This window comes from Pseudoliparis swirei, chromosome 4 (genome assembly GCF_029220125.1).
Source record: "Pseudoliparis swirei isolate HS2019 ecotype Mariana Trench chromosome 4, NWPU_hadal_v1, whole genome shotgun sequence".
In the NCBI taxonomy this organism is placed as follows: domain Eukaryota; kingdom Metazoa; phylum Chordata; class Actinopteri; order Perciformes; family Liparidae; genus Pseudoliparis; species Pseudoliparis swirei.
This window is the reverse complement of record NC_079391.1, coordinates 18,907,526-18,929,250: the sequence shown is the minus strand read 5'-3', so window position 1 is coordinate 18,929,250 and position 21,725 is coordinate 18,907,526. Positions and strand designations below refer to the sequence as shown.

General features: G+C 44.8%; 2 protein-coding genes across 3 annotated transcripts; one reads left to right on the top strand and one right to left on the bottom strand.

Moving 5' to 3' along the window:
* Positions 1-13,955, top strand: leo1 (LEO1 homolog, Paf1/RNA polymerase II complex component). 2 transcript variants are annotated; one of them, XM_056413090.1, is made up of 14 exons: positions 1-91; positions 742-893; positions 1,965-2,320; positions 2,456-2,664; positions 2,947-3,051; positions 3,206-3,300; positions 3,542-3,687; positions 3,889-3,973; positions 4,070-4,164; positions 4,283-4,417; positions 5,681-5,816; positions 7,427-7,619; positions 7,740-7,837; positions 13,575-13,955. In XM_056413090.1, the coding sequence occupies exons 1-14, from the start codon at positions 34-36 to the stop codon at positions 13,767-13,769; spliced, it is 2,058 nt and encodes a 685-aa protein (XP_056269065.1). In that variant the 5' UTR covers positions 1-33; the 3' UTR covers positions 13,770-13,955. The 2 variants fall into 2 exon arrangements, with proteins under 2 accessions (XP_056269065.1, XP_056269066.1); XM_056413091.1 differs by lacking the exon at positions 1-91 and adding an exon at positions 993-1,036 and having other exon boundaries at positions 816-893.
* An 8-nt stretch (positions 13,956-13,963) lies between these two features.
* On the bottom strand, positions 13,964-21,705 carry LOC130192896 (uncharacterized). The gene is made up of 2 exons (XM_056413092.1): positions 21,685-21,705; positions 13,964-17,928 (listed from the first exon to the last, which is right to left on the bottom strand). Exon 2 carries the CDS (start codon positions 17,878-17,880, stop codon positions 17,155-17,157), a length of 726 nt encoding a protein of 241 aa, XP_056269067.1. The 5' UTR covers positions 17,881-17,928; positions 21,685-21,705; the 3' UTR covers positions 13,964-17,154.
* Between the last annotated feature and the right edge of the window lie 20 nt (positions 21,706-21,725).

Below are 21,725 nucleotides of genomic sequence, written 5' to 3'. Positions count from 1 at the left end.
TGTAGGTCACAGTTTTACTACAGGTCGAGAGAAATGGCGGACATGGATGAATTGTTCGGGAGTGATGGCGACAGTGACAATGAGCAGCGAGGTAACGAAACCTCTCCACCGGCTTCCTGGTGCAGGGAGTTACTACCGGTATCCGGCTTGTTTTCAGATCATAATCAGAAATGAACTTTGGTTGTAAACGGGGAACCTGCACGTTACATTAATGTATCGTTAGTAATGCATTGCTACTTTCATAAAAGCTAGCTTCTGTATAAACCGGGATAAACGCTTTTCGTGTTTGTTTTCAGATGCTACATGTGATATGCACCTCGCAGTTAGACATTAGGCTGGGCCACATCGAAACAATGCTCTCTCACTGTGTAGTTCATTTAAAAAATGTTAAATGCAAAGTTGCAATACAACAGCTTCGCATTAAAGTATTCATTTAACTGTGTGTTTACTATCGAGGTTGTACATTGCATGTAAACACATTCAATAAAATCTGAACAGCCTCCACCAACTCTCATCTAAACCCTGCTTCATGGACGCCCACAGAACTGTATGTGATACCTTATAGTTGCATTACAGGAGGGAAGTCGACCTGTATCATGATCTATCTATGAAGTGTGTCATGCATTGTTTTTATGAATACTAATTGATGTAGGTATTAATGTAGACCTGTGTCATCCATCAACCCGCTGTAAACCAATGAACTCTGTGCCAGAAGGAAAACAGTCTGCTTTATTTTGTTAGAGTCTGGTTCTGGATCCGGTTCGGACTCTGAGCCGGAGAGACCCCGATCTGCAAGCAACGCCTCGGGGAGCGGCAGCGACAGTGAAAGGGAACGGAATGATGATGATGACGAAGAGGAAGGCCAGGAGGCGGATAAACCCAGTATCAATAAGGTGATTTGACAATAATTATATCTGTGTATTCCATTAAATGAATGCATCGCAGATGTTTTTTTATGGTTTTTGTGACTATTTGAGCTTGCATTTTTCCAGCTGCAGAATGGACATGGGACCAAAAAACAAATCCGGCTAAATCTGTAAATATTCTCTTATCGTGTATGACATTATATATTTTTTTATCATATGTTGAGTCGTGTGTTAGTGAGACATGTCGGACTCGTACCTTACAGTCCTGCAGACTGGATGCTTTGCGTTACTCTGCCATCATTACTTTGACGTATATTATGAGTTATTATAAGTTATGAAAGTAAGTCTTCTCACTGCTTTGAATGATAATTTTATATACATGACATTTTTTTTCATTTCGTTCCGCGGTTTGTATATTAAGTATATAGCGTCAGATTTAACAAATGCTACCAACTACAGATCAATGTAAATGGCCGACGTGTTCATGATAATTGTAAATTAGCATAATAAACACTATAATAATAACATATCCTGCCCCGTCAGACCTATATATCGAAGTTCTGCTTTTGTAGACTCATATTGGAAAGTCTATCATTTTTACCAGCGTCGGCAGCCAAAAAAAGCCAATTAATGTGGAAAACAACGGAATAAAGAGTGCAGTCAATGCTGTGGTGCACAAGAGTCGTACTGTCCCTAAACTAAAGAAGAAACGGTTCCATAGCAGGGCGAGCTATGACTGCAATGGAAAAGGGTCAAATATTTTAAATGGTTTTGCAGTTTGAGATGTTCATTTGGATGTTGTACTGTTATACAATAGCATCCATAGCCAATTTAAAGGGAGAGTGATTGGACTACACGTATAGAGAGAATGATATCAGCCTACAATTCAGTCAAACAGTTCAATGTCTCCATAACTATGGGTTTTAAAATTAAATTACCTCAAAATACGCGCAAACTGGTTGAATGTTGCAGGTTCTCCAAAATAACTTGTGCATACGACTGAAGAATGAAAGCGTTCGTTTGGTGTGGTTCTTGCTCGAGGCCCGTTGGTCTTACGCCTCCCTCACCAGCTTGCTTTCCTTTCCTTCTCCCTTATAGGAGCTGTTTGGAGACGACAGTGAGGACGAGCAACACAGTCAACGCAGCGGCAGCAACAATGACAACCAGTCGGAGCGGTCGGGCAACCAGTCGGACGCCAGCATGCACTCGGACCAGGGCAACAACGATCACTCCGACGCGGAGCAGCACAGCAGTTCCGAACGCGGCCATCGGCATGAGGAAGAAGACGAAGAGGACGGGGGCCACCGGTCGGATGCGGGCAGCCCAGTTGGCAGCCCAGTATGCAGCCCGGCAGGCAGCCTGGTAGGCAGCCTGGTAGGCAGCCCGGTAGGCAGCGGGATGTCTGGAGAAAGGAGCCCCCGCTCCGAGAGTCGCAGTGTTCGTTCGGAAAGAAGGTCCGCCAACACACTCTGGAAGCCCCTCATAGAACACATGTTATATCCTGTTACATCATAATGGGGCACTTTCCTTTGTTGACCAGATTTAAATGTATTTCTATATGTTCTTCCAATGCGTTTGTTTGAATCCAGCATGCACAGTGGCGCTGGGACTCCGCAGTCGGAGCAGGGCACCCCCCAATCTGACGGAGAAGCCTCTGGCAGGGACAACCAGTCCGACAATGAGAAGTGGGAGGGAGGTGCTAAGAGTGACCTGTCGGAGGATGAGGAGGATAAACGCCGTTACTCTGATGAGGAAAGAGAGAACTCTCACGACGAAGGGTCCAGGAACAGGAAGCCAGGTACTTCTGGGGTCAAAGGTGGAGGGAATCTTGTCCGTGAACTGGATCAGGAGCTGGCCCTTTGTGATAATCTTGACACACTGGATTTTGTGGGAGAGGATTAGAGCCATACGGGAACATTTTACCCTGATGTCCGAGGTTAATCTCAGCACTCTGAGATTTGTTTTTTATTGCTTTTTCATTGAAGTAAGAAGTGTTCATGTCCCCTGTAACTTCAGTCTATGCCACACTGTCATGTGGATATTACAGTGCTTCATCTCCTGTTGTGATTGTATCTTTTAGAGTCTGCAAAGGGCAGTGATAGTGAAGATGATTTCCTCAGACAGAAGACCAAAGTGAAAGCTGCATACGATTCCGATTCAGACAGCGACGTCGGCACAAAGAAAGGTACGAAACGGTTTGTGTAGAAGACTTAAAAAACTAATCTAACCCCGTTGGTTCACAGTACTATCTGCAATTCAAATCTGAGTGTTAATGTCATTAGTTGCAGCAGACCGCTCTCATGTACTTTAAAGTCGTGCTCCTCCCGTACCGTTGACAGTAAAGAAGACGGTAGCAGACGATCTGTTTGGGGAGGCCGACGACATCTCCTCAGACAGCGATGCAGAGAAGCCTCCGACACCGGGGCAGCCCATGGTAGGCGGCTGTCCTTCTGTTCGCTGTCTTCCACTGACCACCAAGCCTCTTTAATTGTGCTCAATGCTTTAGAAAAAAATGTTTTATCATAAGAGTTCCCAGATCTCTTTCTCCCAGAGCCTCTTGCTATAAGCATCTCTGAGCTGATTCCTACTATCATGGAATCTGTGTCTGTGTCTGTGTGTGTGTGTGTCTGTGTCTGTCTGTCTGTGTGTCTGTGTCTGTCTGTCTGTGTACGTAGGATACAGAGGACGGGGATCACCCAGATGAGCATGCAGAAGGTTCAGCCGAAACCCGTATTGAAGTAGAGATCCCAAAAGTCAGCACAGATTTGGGATCTGACCTTTATTTTGTCAAGCTGCCCAACTTCCTGTCCGTGGAGCCCAGGTCAGAACCACGTCACTGTCAATAAGCCCATATTTAACTTGATGAGCTCCAAAGTCCTTTTTTTAAATTTCGGGAAAAGATAAAGAAGAAAGAAAACCGATGTGGGAAAATCGTTAATCTGGAGTGTTCAGCAAACTGTTCAGTCTGGATGACGTAACATCTTCACGGTACTCATTTAGATCCTCCGCAACCCTTTTACAGGCCCTTTGATCCTCAGTACTATGAGGATGAGTTTGAGGATGAAGAGATGCTGGATGAAGAGGGACGGACCAGACTCAAGCTGAAGGTGTGTAGTCCACCTCTTGTGTGTATGTCAATGCGTTTGTTGTTTGTGATGCTGTTATCAAGAGAGTGACCAGAGTTCACACTTTGTCTCTCACAGGTTGAGAATACCATTCGCTGGCGAGCCAAGAGAGACGAGGAGGGAAACGAAGTGCGGGAGAGCAATGCGCGCATTGTCAAATGGTCTGACGGCAGGTGTGTACTGTGTTGTGTGTGTGTGTGGGTGTGGGGGGGGGGGTAATGCACTGTGTTCGGAACAAGTCGCTTTACTTTCTGTGGTTTTAAATGTCTTTTTTATTTTGTATTGCCACAGCATGTCCCTCCACCTGGGGAATGAAGTGTTTGATGTCTACAAAGCGCCTCTCCAGGGAGACCACAACCACCTGTTCATCCGACAGGGCACTGGACTGCAGGGACAGGCGGTGTTCAAAACCAAACTCACATTCAGGTAACGGGGACATGCCATTATTGGTGCTGCTATGAAGACGCAAGTCTCACGCAGAGACGCATGCTTTTTGCTTGAGGCAAAAGCTGGTTGCTAGGGATACACTCCCTCTGTCTGGCTCCCAGACATCCATACATGCACTAAATCAGCCCCATGGGGCCTCTGATTCCAAGCAACAACAACAATAGCAGCCTTGTTTCATTCAGTACGCTATGCTGTAAGTCCTGGATCACCTCGTGCAAGCTGCCCAGGCCAACAAGAAGTGTGTAAGCCTCTTGGCGGCCCCCCAAGTCCACCTGGATGTTCTGTCTCCTCATACCACATGGGACAAGTCGGACACTGGCCAAAGCGGCTTTAATGCACAACAGCCTTCCACGCGGCCAGACAGGACATTACCATTTGTTCCGGTTGTGTAATATCACAACTATGTCGGAGCATAGTTTTGATTTGATGAGAGCTCAAGCTGCCGAGGGTACAAGTTGTTAGGACACAGTGTTTTTCTTTTCAGCAGGCAACATCGCAAATCAATAGAACAAAAACATTCAAGCAGGATTGATACACAGTGTTGTTTGTGTTAATGTAACAGCTTATTAATGAGGCTCAATATGCCAATGTTGATTTAAAAAATAAAAAAAGTAACACGGCAACATGTTCATGCTTTCAATTGACTCCCGGTGGTCCCGGAGCAGGATCGTGAGTTAGTTGTAGGTTAAACTAAAAAAGTGTTAAGAATCATCTTTCAAAAATATCTCTTATTGGGTCAAAAGAGCTGATTATTAAGGATTTCAGTTATTTCTCGTTGAGTAGAATTGAGCAATTTTATCAGAAATGCCTAAGCTGAGGCAGCGTTACATGTACAAGTGAAACCACTGTGCTACCAAGATATTAAATGGACAACGTCATAACCGACTGAGGTTGAGGATGTACACTTGTGTTTGCATTTCAGTATTTCTCAGCACAGCGTTTTGTGTGTATCATTGAGCAAACAAATATGTTGAATTGATTTCCTTCCTCATAAAACATCTGCGGAGCATTTATTTGTATACATTTTAACCAGGTTTGTCAGCATATGTAGATTTTTTTTTTTGCCAGTTTGAGTTGCAAAGCTAGCATTTTATGGTTAATTGGCTTTTCTTCAAAATATAAAAAAAGAAAGAAAGAGATATCAAGGAAGGGTTGAAACTTCCCTAATTTTACCCTTTTTCTTTTTAAACACTTGGAAATGTACACCTTAAATCCGCCAATGTCTTTCCTCTGTATTTCCAGGCCCCACTCCACGGACAGCGCCACCCACAGGAAGATGACCCTGTCTCTGGCCGACCGCTGCTCCAAGACGCAGAAGATCCGAATCCTCCCCATGGCGGGACGAGATCCCGAGTCGCATCGCAGTGAAATGATCAAGGTAGCTCTCGCACTCCGCCCGTCTGCCCGTCTCACCTCATTCCTGTGTGAGAATGATTTGGTTGCCTTGAGGACCGAAGCATGAGGCCAGTTGTACAGATACGTAAAATATGATAATCCTTAATTTGTCCCACAGCGGGGACAGGATTATGAAGACATAACCTGACTTGCTTGCATAATGAGGTTACTGTGGTCACTGAAATGGTGTTGGCAAACTGGAGGGGGGCGCTGGTTATGCATCTACTGTCAACCATAGCATGTACTGCTGATACCGTCATATATCGGTTCACTGTGCCCAGCGCTCATCTGGCAGCCTGACTGTCCACGCGCTGCACTGCTGCGCTTGTTTGAACCTTAAAAACACAACTTTGGTCGCGAGTGTTCACACGGGCCCGATTTTGCCGACATGCTTTGTCGGCGCTCCGCATCATTGTAGTCTGATTTCAGCTGATTACGGCTCTCAACATGGCAGCTCCGGTGCAAACAACGGCAACAGTGTTAACACGCGGGATCATGCAGTCGGTCGGGACGGTGTCATTGGCTCTAACCGGCGCAGAGGAGCGGCCGTTAGCTAGCCAGTGGGGCACGCTGACACGCACGCCGGCTCGGCTACGTGCACAGTCTGCTGAGGGAGACATTACTCCCCTATTATCTGTACATGGCAACATGTTGTTTGCTGCTACATTCATGCTCTTTAAAGTAGGATAGGGTAACAATCGGAACAGAACTGTCCTTGTCATCTGCTATCGTTCTGGCCAGTTGCATCTGTACTGGCGTTAATCTACAACAGAAGGTTGAACAATTTGCTGTTCTTTCTGATCGTTTTCCAATGGACGTCTTAATTACCATTGGACACATCCGACACACAGCTTGTTCTTCAAAGTACAGCTTATTCAGCTCGGGGGTGTCTTGAAAGGCTTTTGGCTAACGAGCACCAGCAGGCATCCAAAACGGGCTGGTGGAGGACTGCAAATATTGATAAACAAATCCCTTGCAGTAAGTACACATGTCAAAAGATTGTAGACATTGTGTTTTACATGTGAAATCTTCGACGAGGGAATGTATCGTTGCTTTGGTATCTTCTGTAAACTGATGATTTGTGATTCAATACATCTGCCCGACCAGTATAACAGTCATGCTTGTTTTCCATATTTTGACACAGGTTCTTTGAACCTTTTTTATACCTTTGGGTTTAGCACTCCTATTGGAGCGTGTTACACTGAATAACATGGCAGCTGTTCAGTCGCACTTTCTGGTCATTTTTCTGTGACACTTGTCTTTTCAGAGTGAGTTGCTCTTGCAACAAGCCTGACATCTTTTTAATGTAATCCCACTCTTGGTTTTCCTTACTTTCACTGCCTTGAACTATCCATTTAAAATACTTTAATAATCCCAGTAGGAAATGACGGTACATTTATACATAATGACCGATAGCCTGGTTTGGGAGGTACTCTAGTGTGTGTGTGTGTGAACGGACCACCTTACCACCAGCTTACAATAAGAGAAATTAATATACAAGGACCATACAGTGAATTCCTTATTGTATCAGATATGCTCAAAGATGACCCGCTAGAAACAAAATATCATTCCCACAAATGTGTCTCCTGGCAGAAAGAGGAGGAGCGGCTGCGAGCTTCCATCCGCAGAGAGTCCCAGCAGAGGAGGATGAGGGAGAAGCAGCACCAGAGAGGCCTGAGCAGCAGCTACCTGGAGCCCGACCGCTACGATGACGAGGAGGAGGGCGAGGAAGCCATCAGCCTGGCAGCCATCAAGAGCAAATACAAGGGGGGAGGAGGCCTGAGGGGTGAGCACAGCTAGACGGTCACATTTGCGTTCTATCGTTTCTCACGAAGGTTTTATGAAGCCACTGAGGTGTAATGAACACCCTCCTTTTTATTTTTGTCCCCCTCTCAACCCAATCCAGAGGATCGAGCGAGGATCTACTCATCCGACAGTGAGGAGGGCTCTGATGATGACAAGGCCCAGAGGCTGATGAAGGCCAAGAAGCTAGACAGCGATGAGGTGGGTGTAATTCAATTCAGTTTATTTGTATAGCCCAATTTCACAAATTACAAATTTGTCTCGGAGTGCTTTACAATCTGTACACATAGACATCCCTGCCCCAAAACCTCGCATCGGACCAGGAAAAACTCCCAAATAACCCTTCAGGGGGGAAAAAAGGGAAGAAACCTTCAGGAGAGCAACAGAGGAGGATCCCTCTCCAGGATGGACAGGTGCAATAGATGTAATGTGTACAGAAGGACAGATTTAGAGTTAAAATACATTCAATGAATATGACAGAGTGTATGAATAGTTCGTAGTCGGCATATTCCACGATGGAGACCTCCACGATCCATCAGGCAGATGGCGGTAGAGAGGAGGAGTGGGCGGAGTCTCAACAGTGGGTGGAGTCTCAACAGGACAGTGGCGTGGTCGGTAGCAGGAATTCCACGACCCAGACCTCGATGATCCATCAGGCAAGCTCTCTAGTGGGGTAATATGGTACTACAAGCTCTTTAAGATATGATGGTGCATCACCAATCAAGGCTTTGTAGGTTAAGAGAAGAATTTTAAAAGTGATTCTTGATTTTATGGGTAGCCAGTCCAGAGCAGCTAGTGCAGGAGTGATGTGATCTCTTTTCTTAGTTTTAGTGAGAACACGAGCTGCAGCATTCTGGATCAACTGGAGGGACCTAAGAGACTTATTAGAGCAGCCTGATAATAAGGAGTTGCAGTAATCCAGTCTCGAAGTAACAAACGTGTGAACCAATTTTTCTGCATCTTTTTGAGACAAGATGTGCCTGATTTTTGAAATATTACGTAGATGAAAGAATGCAGTCCTTGAGATTTGCTTTACGTGGGAGTTAAAGGACAAGTCCCGATCAAAGATAACGCCAAGATTCTTTACAGTGGTGTTGGATGCTAGGGCAATGCCGTCTACAGAAACCACATCACCAGATAATTGATCTCTGAGGTGCTCAGGGCAGATTAAAATTACTTCGGTTTTGTCTGAGTTTAACATCAAGAAGTTGCAGGTCATCCATGTTTTTATGTCTTTAAGACATGCTTGAATTTTACTTAGTTGGTTGGTTTGGTCTGGTTTTATCGATAGATATAGTCGAGTATCATCTGCATTGCAATGAAAGTTTATGGAGTGTTTCCTGATAATATTGCCCAAAGGAATCATGTATAAGGTAAATAAAATTGGTCCAAGCACAGAACCTTGTGGAACTACGTGATTAACGTTGGTGGTTATCGAGGCGTCATCGTTTACAAATACAAACTGAGATCGATCTGATAAATAGGATTTAAACCAACTTAGTGCCGTGCCTGAAATGCCAATCGACTGCTCCAGTCTCTGTAACAGGATGTCATGGTCAATGGTGTCGAATGCAGCACTAAGGTCTAACAAGACCAGGACAGAGAGGAGTCCTTTATCTGCTGCCATTAAGAGGTCATTTGTAGGGATGCACCGATCTGATCGGCGCCGATCCATATCGGCCGATATTCCCATTATCGGTTTTGATCGGCGTTCTCAAAACGGCCGATCAGATGACGTAACATCTGCGAGAACTATCAGACGTTTCAATCGCCGCGCACCGCAACGGAGACGATGCGCCCGGCGAGGGCCGCAGAGTGAGAGGTCCACGAGGGGCTCCTCACGCACTGAGCGGCGTCCCCGTCCCCCGAGTTGAATCTCTGGGTCAACTCAGCCGACTCTCACATGTCTGCCCCTAGAGACGGATGAAGGGTTTTGATAAAGTTAGCGTAAGAATTTAAGTGGCAACATCCGGTTTTGCAAAGTTAGCAGAAAGAACCACGTGAAACAACATCCGTTTTTCAAAATAAGATGTCGACAAATCAAACACTAACATATAAAAGTAAACAATTAACTGATTTTGTATCTTTATAGTTCGTTTCTGAGATTTAGCTTAAATTATGCTAACATTAAAACATTTTTACTGTACCAAGGAAGAGTTCATAAAAATAAGTCAGACTTTTGTATGTTAAGAAAAGTCCTGTAAATAGATTTCCCCAAGAGTTCCAGGAAATGAATAATGCAGATGTGTTCCATACTTATCTGAAATCCCCTACAACAGCAATCAAACAATTTTAATGTATCAATTAGGACATTTTTCAAAGTAAAAGTCCTAAATGTTTAAATAGATCGGTAATTTCTTTAATGTTTGAGTTGCTTTATATATGTATTTCCTCATAGTCCTAGGCAATAATGCGACACAATAAATAGAATGCTTCAATCGACACCGTGATCGGTATTATCGGATCGGCAGATACTGATTTCGGTGATCGGTATTATCGGATCGGCAGATACTGATTTCGGTGATCGGTGATCGGCACCAAAAACCTGATCGGTGCATCTCTAGTCATTTGTAATTTTCACCAGTGCTGTCTCGGTGCTGTGGTGTTTTCTAAATCCTGACTGAAACTCCTCAAATAAACTTATGATGTAGAAAGTCACACAACTGATTTGCGACCACTTTCTCAAGGATCTTGGAGAGGAAGGGGAGGTTAGAGATCGGTCTGTAGTTAGCCAACACCTCTGGATCCAGAGTGGGCTTCTTCAGGAGAGGTTTAATAACAGCTACTTTGAAGGAGTGTGGTACGTGGCCTGTTAGCAGAGACACATTGATAATATCTAATAGAGAGCTGCCAATTAAAGGCAAAACGTCTTTAAGCAGCCTCGTCGGGATGGGGTCCAAGAGACAGGTAGACGTGTTAGAAGTAGAAACCGTTGACGATAATTGGTCACGGTTGATGGGAGAAAAGCCATCCAAATATACACCAGGGCATACAGCGGTTTCCAAGGCCATTCCACTTGAGGACAGATTGGCACTGGTTAAGGGCAAGAGATTATTAATCTTGTCCCTAATAGTTTAAATCTTTTCATTAAAGAAGTTCATAAAGTCATTACCACTGAGGTCTATAGGAATACTCGGCTCCACAGAGCTGTGACTGTCAGCCTGGCTACAGTGCTGAAGAGAAACCTGGGGTTGTTCTTATTTTTCTCTATTACTGATGAGTAATAGGCTGCTCTGGCATTACGGAGGGCCTTCTTATAAGTTTTAAGACTATCTCGCCAAACTAAGCGGGATTCTTCCAGATTAGTTGAACACCATATGCGTTCAAGCTTTCGTGACGTTTGCTTCAGTTTGCGGGTCTGAGGGTTATACCAGGGAGCAAACCTCCTCTTCCTCACTCTCTTCTTCTTCAGAGGGGCTATCGAGTCCAGTGTCATTCTCAGAGAGCCTGTGGCACTATCAACAAGATGATCAATCTGGGACGGACTAAAGTTAGACCAGGAGTCCTCTGTTATATTGAGACGTATCGAATCAAATGCAGAAGGAATCGCTTCTTTAAATTTAGCTACAGCACTGTCAGTTAGACATCTGGTGTAGAAACTTTTGACTAACTGAGTACACTCCGGTAATATAAATTCAAAAGTTATGAGGTTGTGGTCTGACAGAAGAGGATTCTGTGGGAAGACGTTCAAATGCTCAATGTCAACACCATAAGTAAGAACAAGATCAAGCGTGTGGCCAAAGCTGTGAGTGGGTTTCTGTACTCTCTGGCAGAAGCCAATCGAGTCCAACAATGAGATGAATGCAGCACTAAGGCAATCATTATCAACATCCACATGGATATTAAAATCTCCTACAATAATAACTTTATCAGTTTTAAGAACCAAACTTGATATAAATTCTGAGAATTCAGATATAAACTCTGAATATGGACCTGGTGGCCGGTACAGAATCACAAATAGAATTGGCTGTAGTGTTTTCCAGGTTGGATGTGAAAGACAAAGAACAAGGCTTTCAAATGAGGTGTAGTTTAATTTAAGTTTAGGATTTATTAATAGGCTCGAGTCAAAGATGGCTGCTACTCCACCTCCTCGACCGGTGCCTCGAGGAATGTGAGTATTAATATGACTTGGAGGAGTCGATTCATTTAGGCAGACATATTCTTCATGGCTCAGCCAGGTTTCAGTTAGACAACATAAATCAATGTGATTATCTGATATTAAATCATTTAGTAACACAGCTTTAGATGACAGAGATCTAATATTTAGGAGACCACATTTAATAGTCTTGTTTTGTTGCACTGCTGAAATAATGGTGTTAACTTGTATAAGGTTATTGTGTACGACTCCTCTTCTGCTTTCTTTTGATAGAATTAATTTAAGTTTAAGTGGCCGTGGGACAGACACGGTCTCTATGGAGCTCTGGGAGGGACTGGGTGAGATGGGGCGGAGGCCCCGGGGGAGGGATGTGCTTTGGGGGACACTGGGTGACCAGGGGTGACAGGGGCGTGGGGCTACTCTGTTTCTGCTTTCTGACATGAACCCTGCGTTGTCACACAGTGCGGTTACATGCAATCGAATTATTGGCTTAGTCGGACTGAAATCGAATTATCCGTTTCATGTAAACACCTTAGTCGGACTATGTGCAGTCCGACTTCGGTCCGATTAACACCCCTGGATAGCTCGGTCCGATCCAGTTGATAATTCGACTCTCGCGGCATGTAACTCTGAATTCGATTCGGAACTGGACTTTGCGTCTTTGCGCATGATCGAGATCCCGCCGCCCTCCTCCCTCCCTCCCATGTCGTGACCCGGAAGTCGAAAGAGACGATAAATTAAATTCTCCGTGTACCTTGACGGCGTCTTCTCTCCGTTATCATCTCAGCCAATAGCGCCATTTGCATTCGCTGTACTCCTATTAACACCATGGAAGAATAGTAGAGGATGTAGCTTCGCCTCGCTCTCTGTTCGCCATCTTTCTCGAAATGTTGTTGTTGGTGGTGGTGAAGAGGTCAAGCGGAAATGGCTGTATCACCACGAGTTGTAATGAAAACAGCGCCACCTATCGTATCGGATATGACATGCTTTCGGCCAATGATTCGAATTACTCACTGCCATGTATATTGGGATAACAGCAGATCCCCCAAAAGATAGCATAGTCCGACTAAAGCAAGATTCGAATTATACCATCATGTAAACGCACTGACAGATATGGCTGTCCGTTGATCAACTTGGTCATATTTGCAGAAATGAGACGCGCTCCGTCCAACGTGGGATGGATGGCGTCTCTCTTCATCAGATCAGGTTTTCCCCAGAAAGTCTTCCAGTTGTCTACGTAGCCCACATTATTCGCTGGGCACCACCTCGACAGCCAGCGGTTGAAAGACGACATTCGGTTAAACAATTCATCTGTCTGCAAATTTGGGAGAGGGCCAGAGAAAATTACGGTGTCCGACAATGTCTTGGCATAAGCACACACGGATTCCACATTAATTTTAGTGACTTCCGACCGGCGGGCTCGGGCGTCATTACCACCGGCGTGTATTACAATCTGACTGTATCTCCGCTTGTCCTTAGCCAGCAGCTTCAAACAAGACTCCACGTCGCCCGCTCTGGCCCCCGGGAGGCACACGACTGTGGGCCGCGGCTTTGCTATTTTCACGTTCCTGACTATCGAGCTCCCGATAACCAGGGTGTGTTGATGTTGGACAGACAGGGGGCAGTGTGATGCAGTTCTTTGATGAGCTTTAAAAAAAGGACACCTCGTAAACCTTATGTGAACTGGACAGAACCAGAAATGCTTGTCCTTTTAATGCACCTAATTCTGCACCGACAGCACTGCCAGAAAACAAAATGCAACTGTAACGAGACAAAGTGAAAAGCTGAACACAATGTCTGCTGCCGTCAGCGTCTGAGCATCATGTGTTCTGTTCTGTGCAGGAGGCCGAGGGATCAGGCAAGAGGAAAGCAGAGGACGACGAGGAAATATCCACCAAGAAGGCCAAGAAATATGTCATCAGTGATGAGGAGGAGGAGGAGGAGGAGGTGGTGGAAGACGTTGAGGAGGTGGAAGAAGTAGAGGAAGCAGAGGAAGCAGAGGAAGCAGAGGAGGCGGAGGAAGATGATGATGTATAATTCAGTTTCTTTCTTTTTTTTACATTTCACTGTATTATCAGTGCTCAGCCCACATGCCATATCAACAGCCATACCTTGTTTTGTATATTTTCTTAAGACATGTGTGGGTGAGTGTGATTGTTTTGTTTGTTGTGTACAGAAAAGGTGAGAAATAAAGCAATGGTTGTCTTATGTAACAAAAAAGTTTCCAGAGACCCCTTTTTAAAATATCTTTATTAGCATTATGATTCATATGCATGACTCGGGCCGTTGTGAGTTCATGAAACGTACTGCTTTGTCTAGTTTACAAACAAAACACAGGTTAAAGGGAAAAGTGCAGTAGATTGATTTGAGAATAAATTGGGTAAATGGCGTAACGGCAACTGTCGCTTACTTGCATAACGAAACGCCTGCATGGCCTCGACCAGTGTGCCAGTTAAGCTTTGCAGTTCATGTGGATGAGAACGTGCACCTTAGGGGGACGAATCTCAACTGGTAAGTGAAGATCCTCCTCCAGACTAAAACGGAAGGAGAAGAGCCCGAGCTGGGAGTTATGGCTCTTTAAAGATACAAGTTGGCCTTGCTGCCCACTTCATTGTCTACCTTCCACCACTGTCAGACAGCTACAACTAGAAGACAGAGCCCAATCTAGTTTATTTATTCATTATTTACTAACATTATGTTTAACAAGTAAATGCTGTCTTTGTGGCCTTTTGTATTTCAACCAAAACCTGCATCAAAAGAAAAACTATTGTAACACAAAATATACTGTGATGATTGTCAAATATTTAATAGAAGAAATTTGAAGAATGTTTAGGTGTCAGTGCTCCAGTTGTTAGTATGAAGTGAGGTCGGTGAGGTATTGTGACTTGATCTCCTTTGAGCCACAGAGTAAGAGAGAATGTAGAGAACAGTCACTGAGTGATTCAGGTTCACCCAGGATGACGTGTCTGTCTCTGTCTCTCTCTCACATGCAACCAGCACATGGCTGAGCATGTAAGTGGGGTCCCTGAGATAGATAACACCCCTTGTATCTGACCTCTCCCCCAGCCCTGTACAATCAGAGCGAGCTGAAGCTACCCCGAATATGAAACTGGTGTAAAAAAAACCACTTAAAACAGGGCTCTCAAGTCTCACGCATTGAGCGTGAGACTCACGCATTTCGGTCTTAACTCACGCACTCCCGCCACACATCGTATTCCTCACGCTGAAAAAAGCTCTCGGCTATTTAATTCTTGAATGCAGGGGTGCTCAATACGCCGATCGATTGGTCCGCTGCAGAGCTCCGACGCCGGTCTGCGCGCATTGGGATGGAGCAAATAAATAGTCACTAGCCCCCCCCCCGTCAACAACTCTTCTCGGCTCGATGTCGGCGCGTGCAACGCTCAGCTGCAATGCTCGCACAGGTGAGAATCGGGTGCTGATGGAAATGTCACGCTTGCCTGTCTTCAAAACTTGAGAGCCCTGCTTAAAATGAAGTAAGAGTTACATAAATTGTCAGCGTTCTCTCTCGACAATGACCTCTCTGCTGCACCGACTCTGCAATGCCGAGGCCACAGACTGCTGTGAGTGTTGGGGATTCAGACTCCTCCAGTGCCGTGGCAGGGGGTCGTTGTGAGAGAGGTTTAGACTGCATCATTGCCTTTGGTGTTTCCTGAGTGGAATCAGAGACTAGTTCCCTGAAAAGTCATAATGAAGCCGCGTGTCTGGAATGAGGTTGCTGTGCAACTGAAGCTGAGGGCGAGTTGTAGGCTACTGTGCAGCGTTGGCTTTTGGGCCTTGCGCGTGTACGTGTTTGCGGCCCAGCGCGGTGAGAAGAAGCATAGCGCATGCTAAGCTACATAAAGCACCTGCTGTGAGTGTTTATGTTAAAGGTTGTGTGTCTTTGTGGCCTTTAAAGAGAAGCTGTTGTCAGTAGTGGTGCGTTATCTCAGACTGCAGTTGGTTATGTAAACCCAATTCCACCCAGTACAGAGTGGGGAAGCGAGGGGACCGGAAGAGGAGAGAGAGGGAGGCTCTGCTACACAGTCAGCACTGACTCACTCAAAGGGTAACATACGGGGTCTCTTTGCCTCGTGTCCAGGGGGGAAACAGCGCCCCCAAAGACTTGTGGCCAAAGATATATCGCATCGGTAGTTTAGAGAAGTCTTTGAAGCGAGCATTGTGACGTCACTCAACCCACCAGTTCTAACTGGTTCTGTGCTTTGAAGTCACCTGTGACGTAACGGAGCAGCAAACCAGAGTATGTAATACTAGTGATTTCCAGCAGGCGGCACTGCTCCTTCATTGAAAGGAGTGGGGCGGATCTGTGAGTCCCGTAGAAGGCAGTTGGCGAAGGTTCTAGGGATTTGCCTGCCCTCCCCTGAGTGTCGGCCATTGCCGACACACGGGGGGGGGGGGGGTTTGTAGGCAATTTTCCTACACTTTCCCGGGTGTAGAATCACCTACACCTTCTGCAGGTGGGGGGGGGTTCGGTTTGAGTCACCTGTGTGTCTCTGCCATAAGAATCCCTCACACCCCCCCCTGGTAGGGAGGTTTGTCGAGATTCACAGAATGGTTGATGGGATTTGTGAATATATATATACACACATATAAACACAGCTGAATTCTAAAATGAAAAGAAATAATATAAAACAAATGAAAACAAAACTAATTAAATACAGTATATATATATATATCCATATATATATAAAACACAACTGAAGTCTAAAATGAACAAATAAAAAATATAAAACCAATGAAATGAACATGTGAATCCCATATAAGTATATATGTACATGCATACATAATTATTACATTATTATACATATAATAAAACAACCATATATATATATAGACATATACACAGAGTAGTGTATTCAAAATCATATTTATAATATAAGTGCTGAAACAATCAGCAACATGACCTGGTTTTAGCTTTTCAAATGTCAGGATGGATACACATTTTATATATATTTACATTATTATATAATATTTATATACAGCAATAATTGTATTTATTCTAGTAAAATATCGATATTTATTCCAAAACAATAATTATATACATTCTCATGTACTGGACATATATATTTGCAATCAATATCAATGCAATAATGCTGCTTATATTCGTCCAATAATTCTTATTGTATCATTTAATTAGTATTACTAATACTATATATGTGTGTGGTCTCTTCTTCCTCTCTGTGACCCATCTGTCTCTCTCCGCCTCATAGAAATCGGACTGTGTGAAGTCCCCCCAGGCCATCTCCTTCCCCATGCCCTGGTCCTTGTACAGGGAGAACACCCTGGAGGGGCAGTAGACGTACTTCCCCAACACCCCGGGGAAGCAGCTGTGAACATGAGGGCTGCCGGGGCCTTGCCTCAGCGGCACAGGCGACCTGTCGGCAGCGGCTCCGCCGACTTCCTCTTATTCCTCTTCTTCCTTCACCTTCTTCCACTCGGCCCCCCTCTGCTTGGCGGCCTCCAGCTCACGCTCAAAGAAAGGAGACGCTGCAAAGTCCTCAAAGGACATGCGGGGGTCTCTCAGGCCTTCGCATTCATACGTCTTAAAGACCTTGGTGGAGCAGTAGAAATCTTTAACTGTCTTGGTCTGGAAGAATAAATGAACCGAGGAACCGTCGGCAAGGTAGCGGGACTTTGGCTGAGCGCAGGCTGGACAGTTCCTCGTCATCTTCTGCTGCGGATGTTGCTGCTGCTGCTTGTCCAGGATCTCAGCCACCATCTTCTCCACTGCATCCCGGCTCAGTGACTCCTCCTTGAGAGGAGCCACAGCTGGAGGGTTGACGGTTGCAGGAGGCATGGTGATGACCGGCACACTGACCGTTTGGCTGCCGGTGGTCAAGCTCTGCCACAGCTGCTGTGTCTCCAACACCTTCTCTGGGCTGGTGTTCAGAGAGGAGCTGGTGGGTTTTCTTTTGGCCAGATGCTTAACATATCTGGAGATATGTTGGCATGTGGTCGGATGTAACAAACTGTGAGGGTCAGTGCACCCCCTCTGGACCATGGCGGCGTAGTCGTCATCCACCTGCTGCAGCATGCGTGGAGCTCCGTGGTGTTTAATCAGAAGCCCGTCGATGGCACCTTCTGTCCACCGGCCGTAGTCCAGCACCTGGACGATGCCTCCTGTTTTCATCGGTCCGGTGCGAGCGGCTATATGGAGAGGAGGATACGGGCAGCGGTGCTGTCGATAAATACAGCGTATAAAGCACATGTTGATTACAGTGTTTCTTGGGAGAATTATTTCAGCAGTGCAACAAAATAGGTCTATTAAATGTGGTCTCCTAAATATTCGATCTCTGTCATCTAAAGCTGTGTTACTGAATGATTTAATATCAGATAATCACATTGATTTATGTTGCCTAACTGAAACCTGGCTGAGCCATGAAGAATATGTCTGCCTGAATGAATCGACTCCTCCAAGTCATATTAATACTCACATTCCTCGAGGCACCGGTCGAGGAGGTGGAGTAGCAGCCATCTTTGAATCGAGCCTATTAATTAATCCTCAACCAAAATTACACTACACCTCATTTGAAAGCCTTGTTCTTAGTCTTTCACATCCAACCTGGAAAACACTACAGCCAATTCGATTTGTGATTCTGTACCGCCACCAGGTCCATATTCAGAGTTTATATCTGAATTCTCAGAATTTATATCAAGTTTGGTTCTTAAAACCGATAAAGTTATTATTGTTGGAGATTTTAATATCCATGTGGATGTTGATAATGATTGCCTTAGTGCTGCATTCATCTCCTTGTTGGACTCGATTGGCTTCTGTCAGAGAGTACAGAAACCCACTCACAGCTTTGGCCACACGCTTGATCTTGTTCTTACTTATGGCGTTGACATTGAGCATTTGAACGTCTTCCCACAGAATCCTCTTCTGTCAGACCACAACCTCATAACTTTTGAATTTATACTACGGAGTGTACTCCGTTAGTCAAAAGTTTTACACTAGATGTCTAACTGATAGTGCTGTAGCTAAATTTAAAGCGATTCCTTCTGTATTTGATCCGATACCACGCCTCAATATAACAGAGGACTCCTGGTCTAACTTTAGTCCGTCCCAGATTGATCATCTTGTTGACAGTGCCATAGGCTCTCTGAGAATGACACTGGACTCGATAGCCCTCTGAAGAAGAAGACAGTGAGGAAGAGGAGGTTTGCTCCTGGTATAACCCTCAGACCCGCAAACTGAAGCAAACGTCATTTAAAGCTTGAACGCATATGGCGTTCAACTAATCTCGAAGAATCCCGCTTAGTTTGGCGAGATAGTCTTAAAACATATAAGAAGGCCCTCCGTAATGCCAGAGCAGCCTATTACTCATCAATAATAGAAAAATAAAACAACCCCAGGTTTCTCTTCAGCACTGTAGCCAGGCTGACAGAGAGTCACAGCTCTGTGGAGCCGAGCATTCCTATAAACCTTAGTGGTAATGACTTTATGAACTTCTTTAATGAAAAGATTTTAACTATTAGGGACAAGATTAATAATCTCTTGCCCATAACCAGTGCCAATCTGTCCTCAAGTGGAATGGCCTTGGAAACCGCTGTATGCCCTGGTGTATATTTGGAGGATTTTCTCCTATCAACCGTGACCAATTATTTTCAACGGTTTCTACTTGAACACGTCTACCTGTCTCTTGGACCCCATCCCGACGAGGCTGCTTAAAGACGTTTGCCTTTAATTGGCGGCTCTATTAGATATTATCAATGTGTCTCTGCTAACAGGCCACGTACCACACTCCTTCAAGGTGGCTGTTATTAAACCTCTCCTGTAGAAGCCCACTCTGGCTCCAGAGGTATTGGCTAACTACAGACCGATCTCTAACCTCCTTCCTCTCCAAGATCCTTGAGAAAGTGGTCGCAAATCAGTTGTCGACTTTCTACATCATAATAGTTTATTTGAGAAATTTCAATCAGGATTTAGAAAACACCACAGCACCGAGACGGCACTGGTGAAAATTACAAATGACCTCTTAATGGCAGCAGATAAAGGACTCCTCTCTGTCCTGGTCTTGTTAGACCTTAGTGCTGCATTCGACACCATTGACCATGACATCCTGTTACAGAGACTGGAGCAGTCGATTGGCATTTCAGGCACGGCACTAATTTGGTTTAAATCCTATTTATCAGATCGATCTCAGTTTGTATTTGTAAACGATGACGCCTCGATAACCACCAACGTTAATCACGGAGTTCCACAAGGTTCTGTGCTTGGACCAATTTTATTTACCTTATACATGCTTCCTTTGGGCAATATTATCAGGAAACACTCCATAAACTTTCATTGTTATGCAGATGACACTCAACTATATTTATCGATAAAACCAGAGGAGAGCAACCAACTCTGTAAATTCAAGCATGTCTTAAAGACATAGAAACATGGATGACCTGCAACTTCTTGATGTTAAACTCAGACAAAACCGAAGTAATTTTAATCGGCCCTGAGCACCTCAGAGATCAATTATCTGGTGATGTGGATTCTGTAGACGGCATTGCCCTGGCATCCAACACCACTGTAAAGAATCTTGGCGTTATCTTTGATCGGGACGTGACCTTTAACTCCCACGTAAAGCAAATCTCAAGGACTGCATTCTTTCATCTCGTAATATTTCAAAAATCAGGCACATCTTGTCTCAAAAGATGCAGAAAAATTGGTTCACGTTCGTTACTTGAGACTGGATTACTGCAACTCCTTATTAGCAGGCTGCTCTAATAAATCTCTTAGGTCCCTCAGTTGATCCAGAATGCTGCAGCTCGTGTTCTCACTAAAACTAAGAAAAGAGATCACATCACTCCTGCACTAGCTGCTCTGCACTGGCTCCCAGTAAAATCAAGAATCACTTTTAAAATTCTTCTCTTAACCTACAAAGCCTTGATTGGTGATGCTCCATCATATCTTAAGGAGCTTGTCGTACCATATTGCCCAACTAGAGAGCTACGCTCAAATGCGGGACTACTTGTAGTTCCTAGAGTCTTAAAAAGTAGAATGGGAGCCAGAGCCTTTAGTTATCAAGCTCCTCTTTTATGGAACCAGCTTCCAATTTCAGTCCGGGAGGCAGACACAGTCACCTCGTTTAAGAGTAGACTTAAGACCTTCCTCTTTGACAGAGCTTATAGTTAGGGCTGAATCAGGTTTGCCCTGGTCCAGCCCCTTGATATGCTGCTATAGGCTTATAGCTGCCGGGGGACGTTTAGGATGCACTGAGTACCTATCTCCTCTTTTTTTCTCTCCTTAAGGATGAATTTTCATCTCTCAATCACACGTTACTAACTCTGCTTTCTCCCCGGAAGTCCTTTTGACTTTACGTCTCATGGGGTCATCGGACCCTATGAGACGGCATAGATCCTATCTGCCTGATGGATCGTCTGGGTCGTGGAATTCCTGCTCATGACTACGCCACTGTCCTGTTGAGACTCCGCCCACTCCTCCTCCCCACCGCCATCTGCCTGATGGATCGTGGAGGTCTCCATCGTGGAATATGCCTACTATGAACTATTCATACACTCTGTCATATTCATTGAATGTATTTTAACTCTAAATCTGTCCTTCTGTACACATTACATCTATTGCATCTGTCCATCCTAGGAGAGGGATCCTCCTCTGTTGCTCTCCTCCAGGTTTCTTCCCTTTTTTTCCCCCTGAAGGGTTATTTGGGAGTTTTTCCTGGTCCGATGTGAGGTTTTGGGGCAGGGATGTCTATGTGTACAGATTGTAAAGCACTCCGAGACAAATTTGTAATTTGTGAAATTGGGCTATACAAATAAACTGAATTGAATTGAATACAATTATATGGTAATGTGTTTTTTTATATTTTCAGGATTATTGTAAATAAACAATATATTAAGACGATTGTCTTGTTATTCTGTCTTTTATTTACACGGCTGGTTCTCAGTGCAAAGTCCATATGAGGGTGGTCGGGGTTTAATTTACCTGGAGCAGACGACGGCCTCCAGGGCGGCTGGAACTTTACG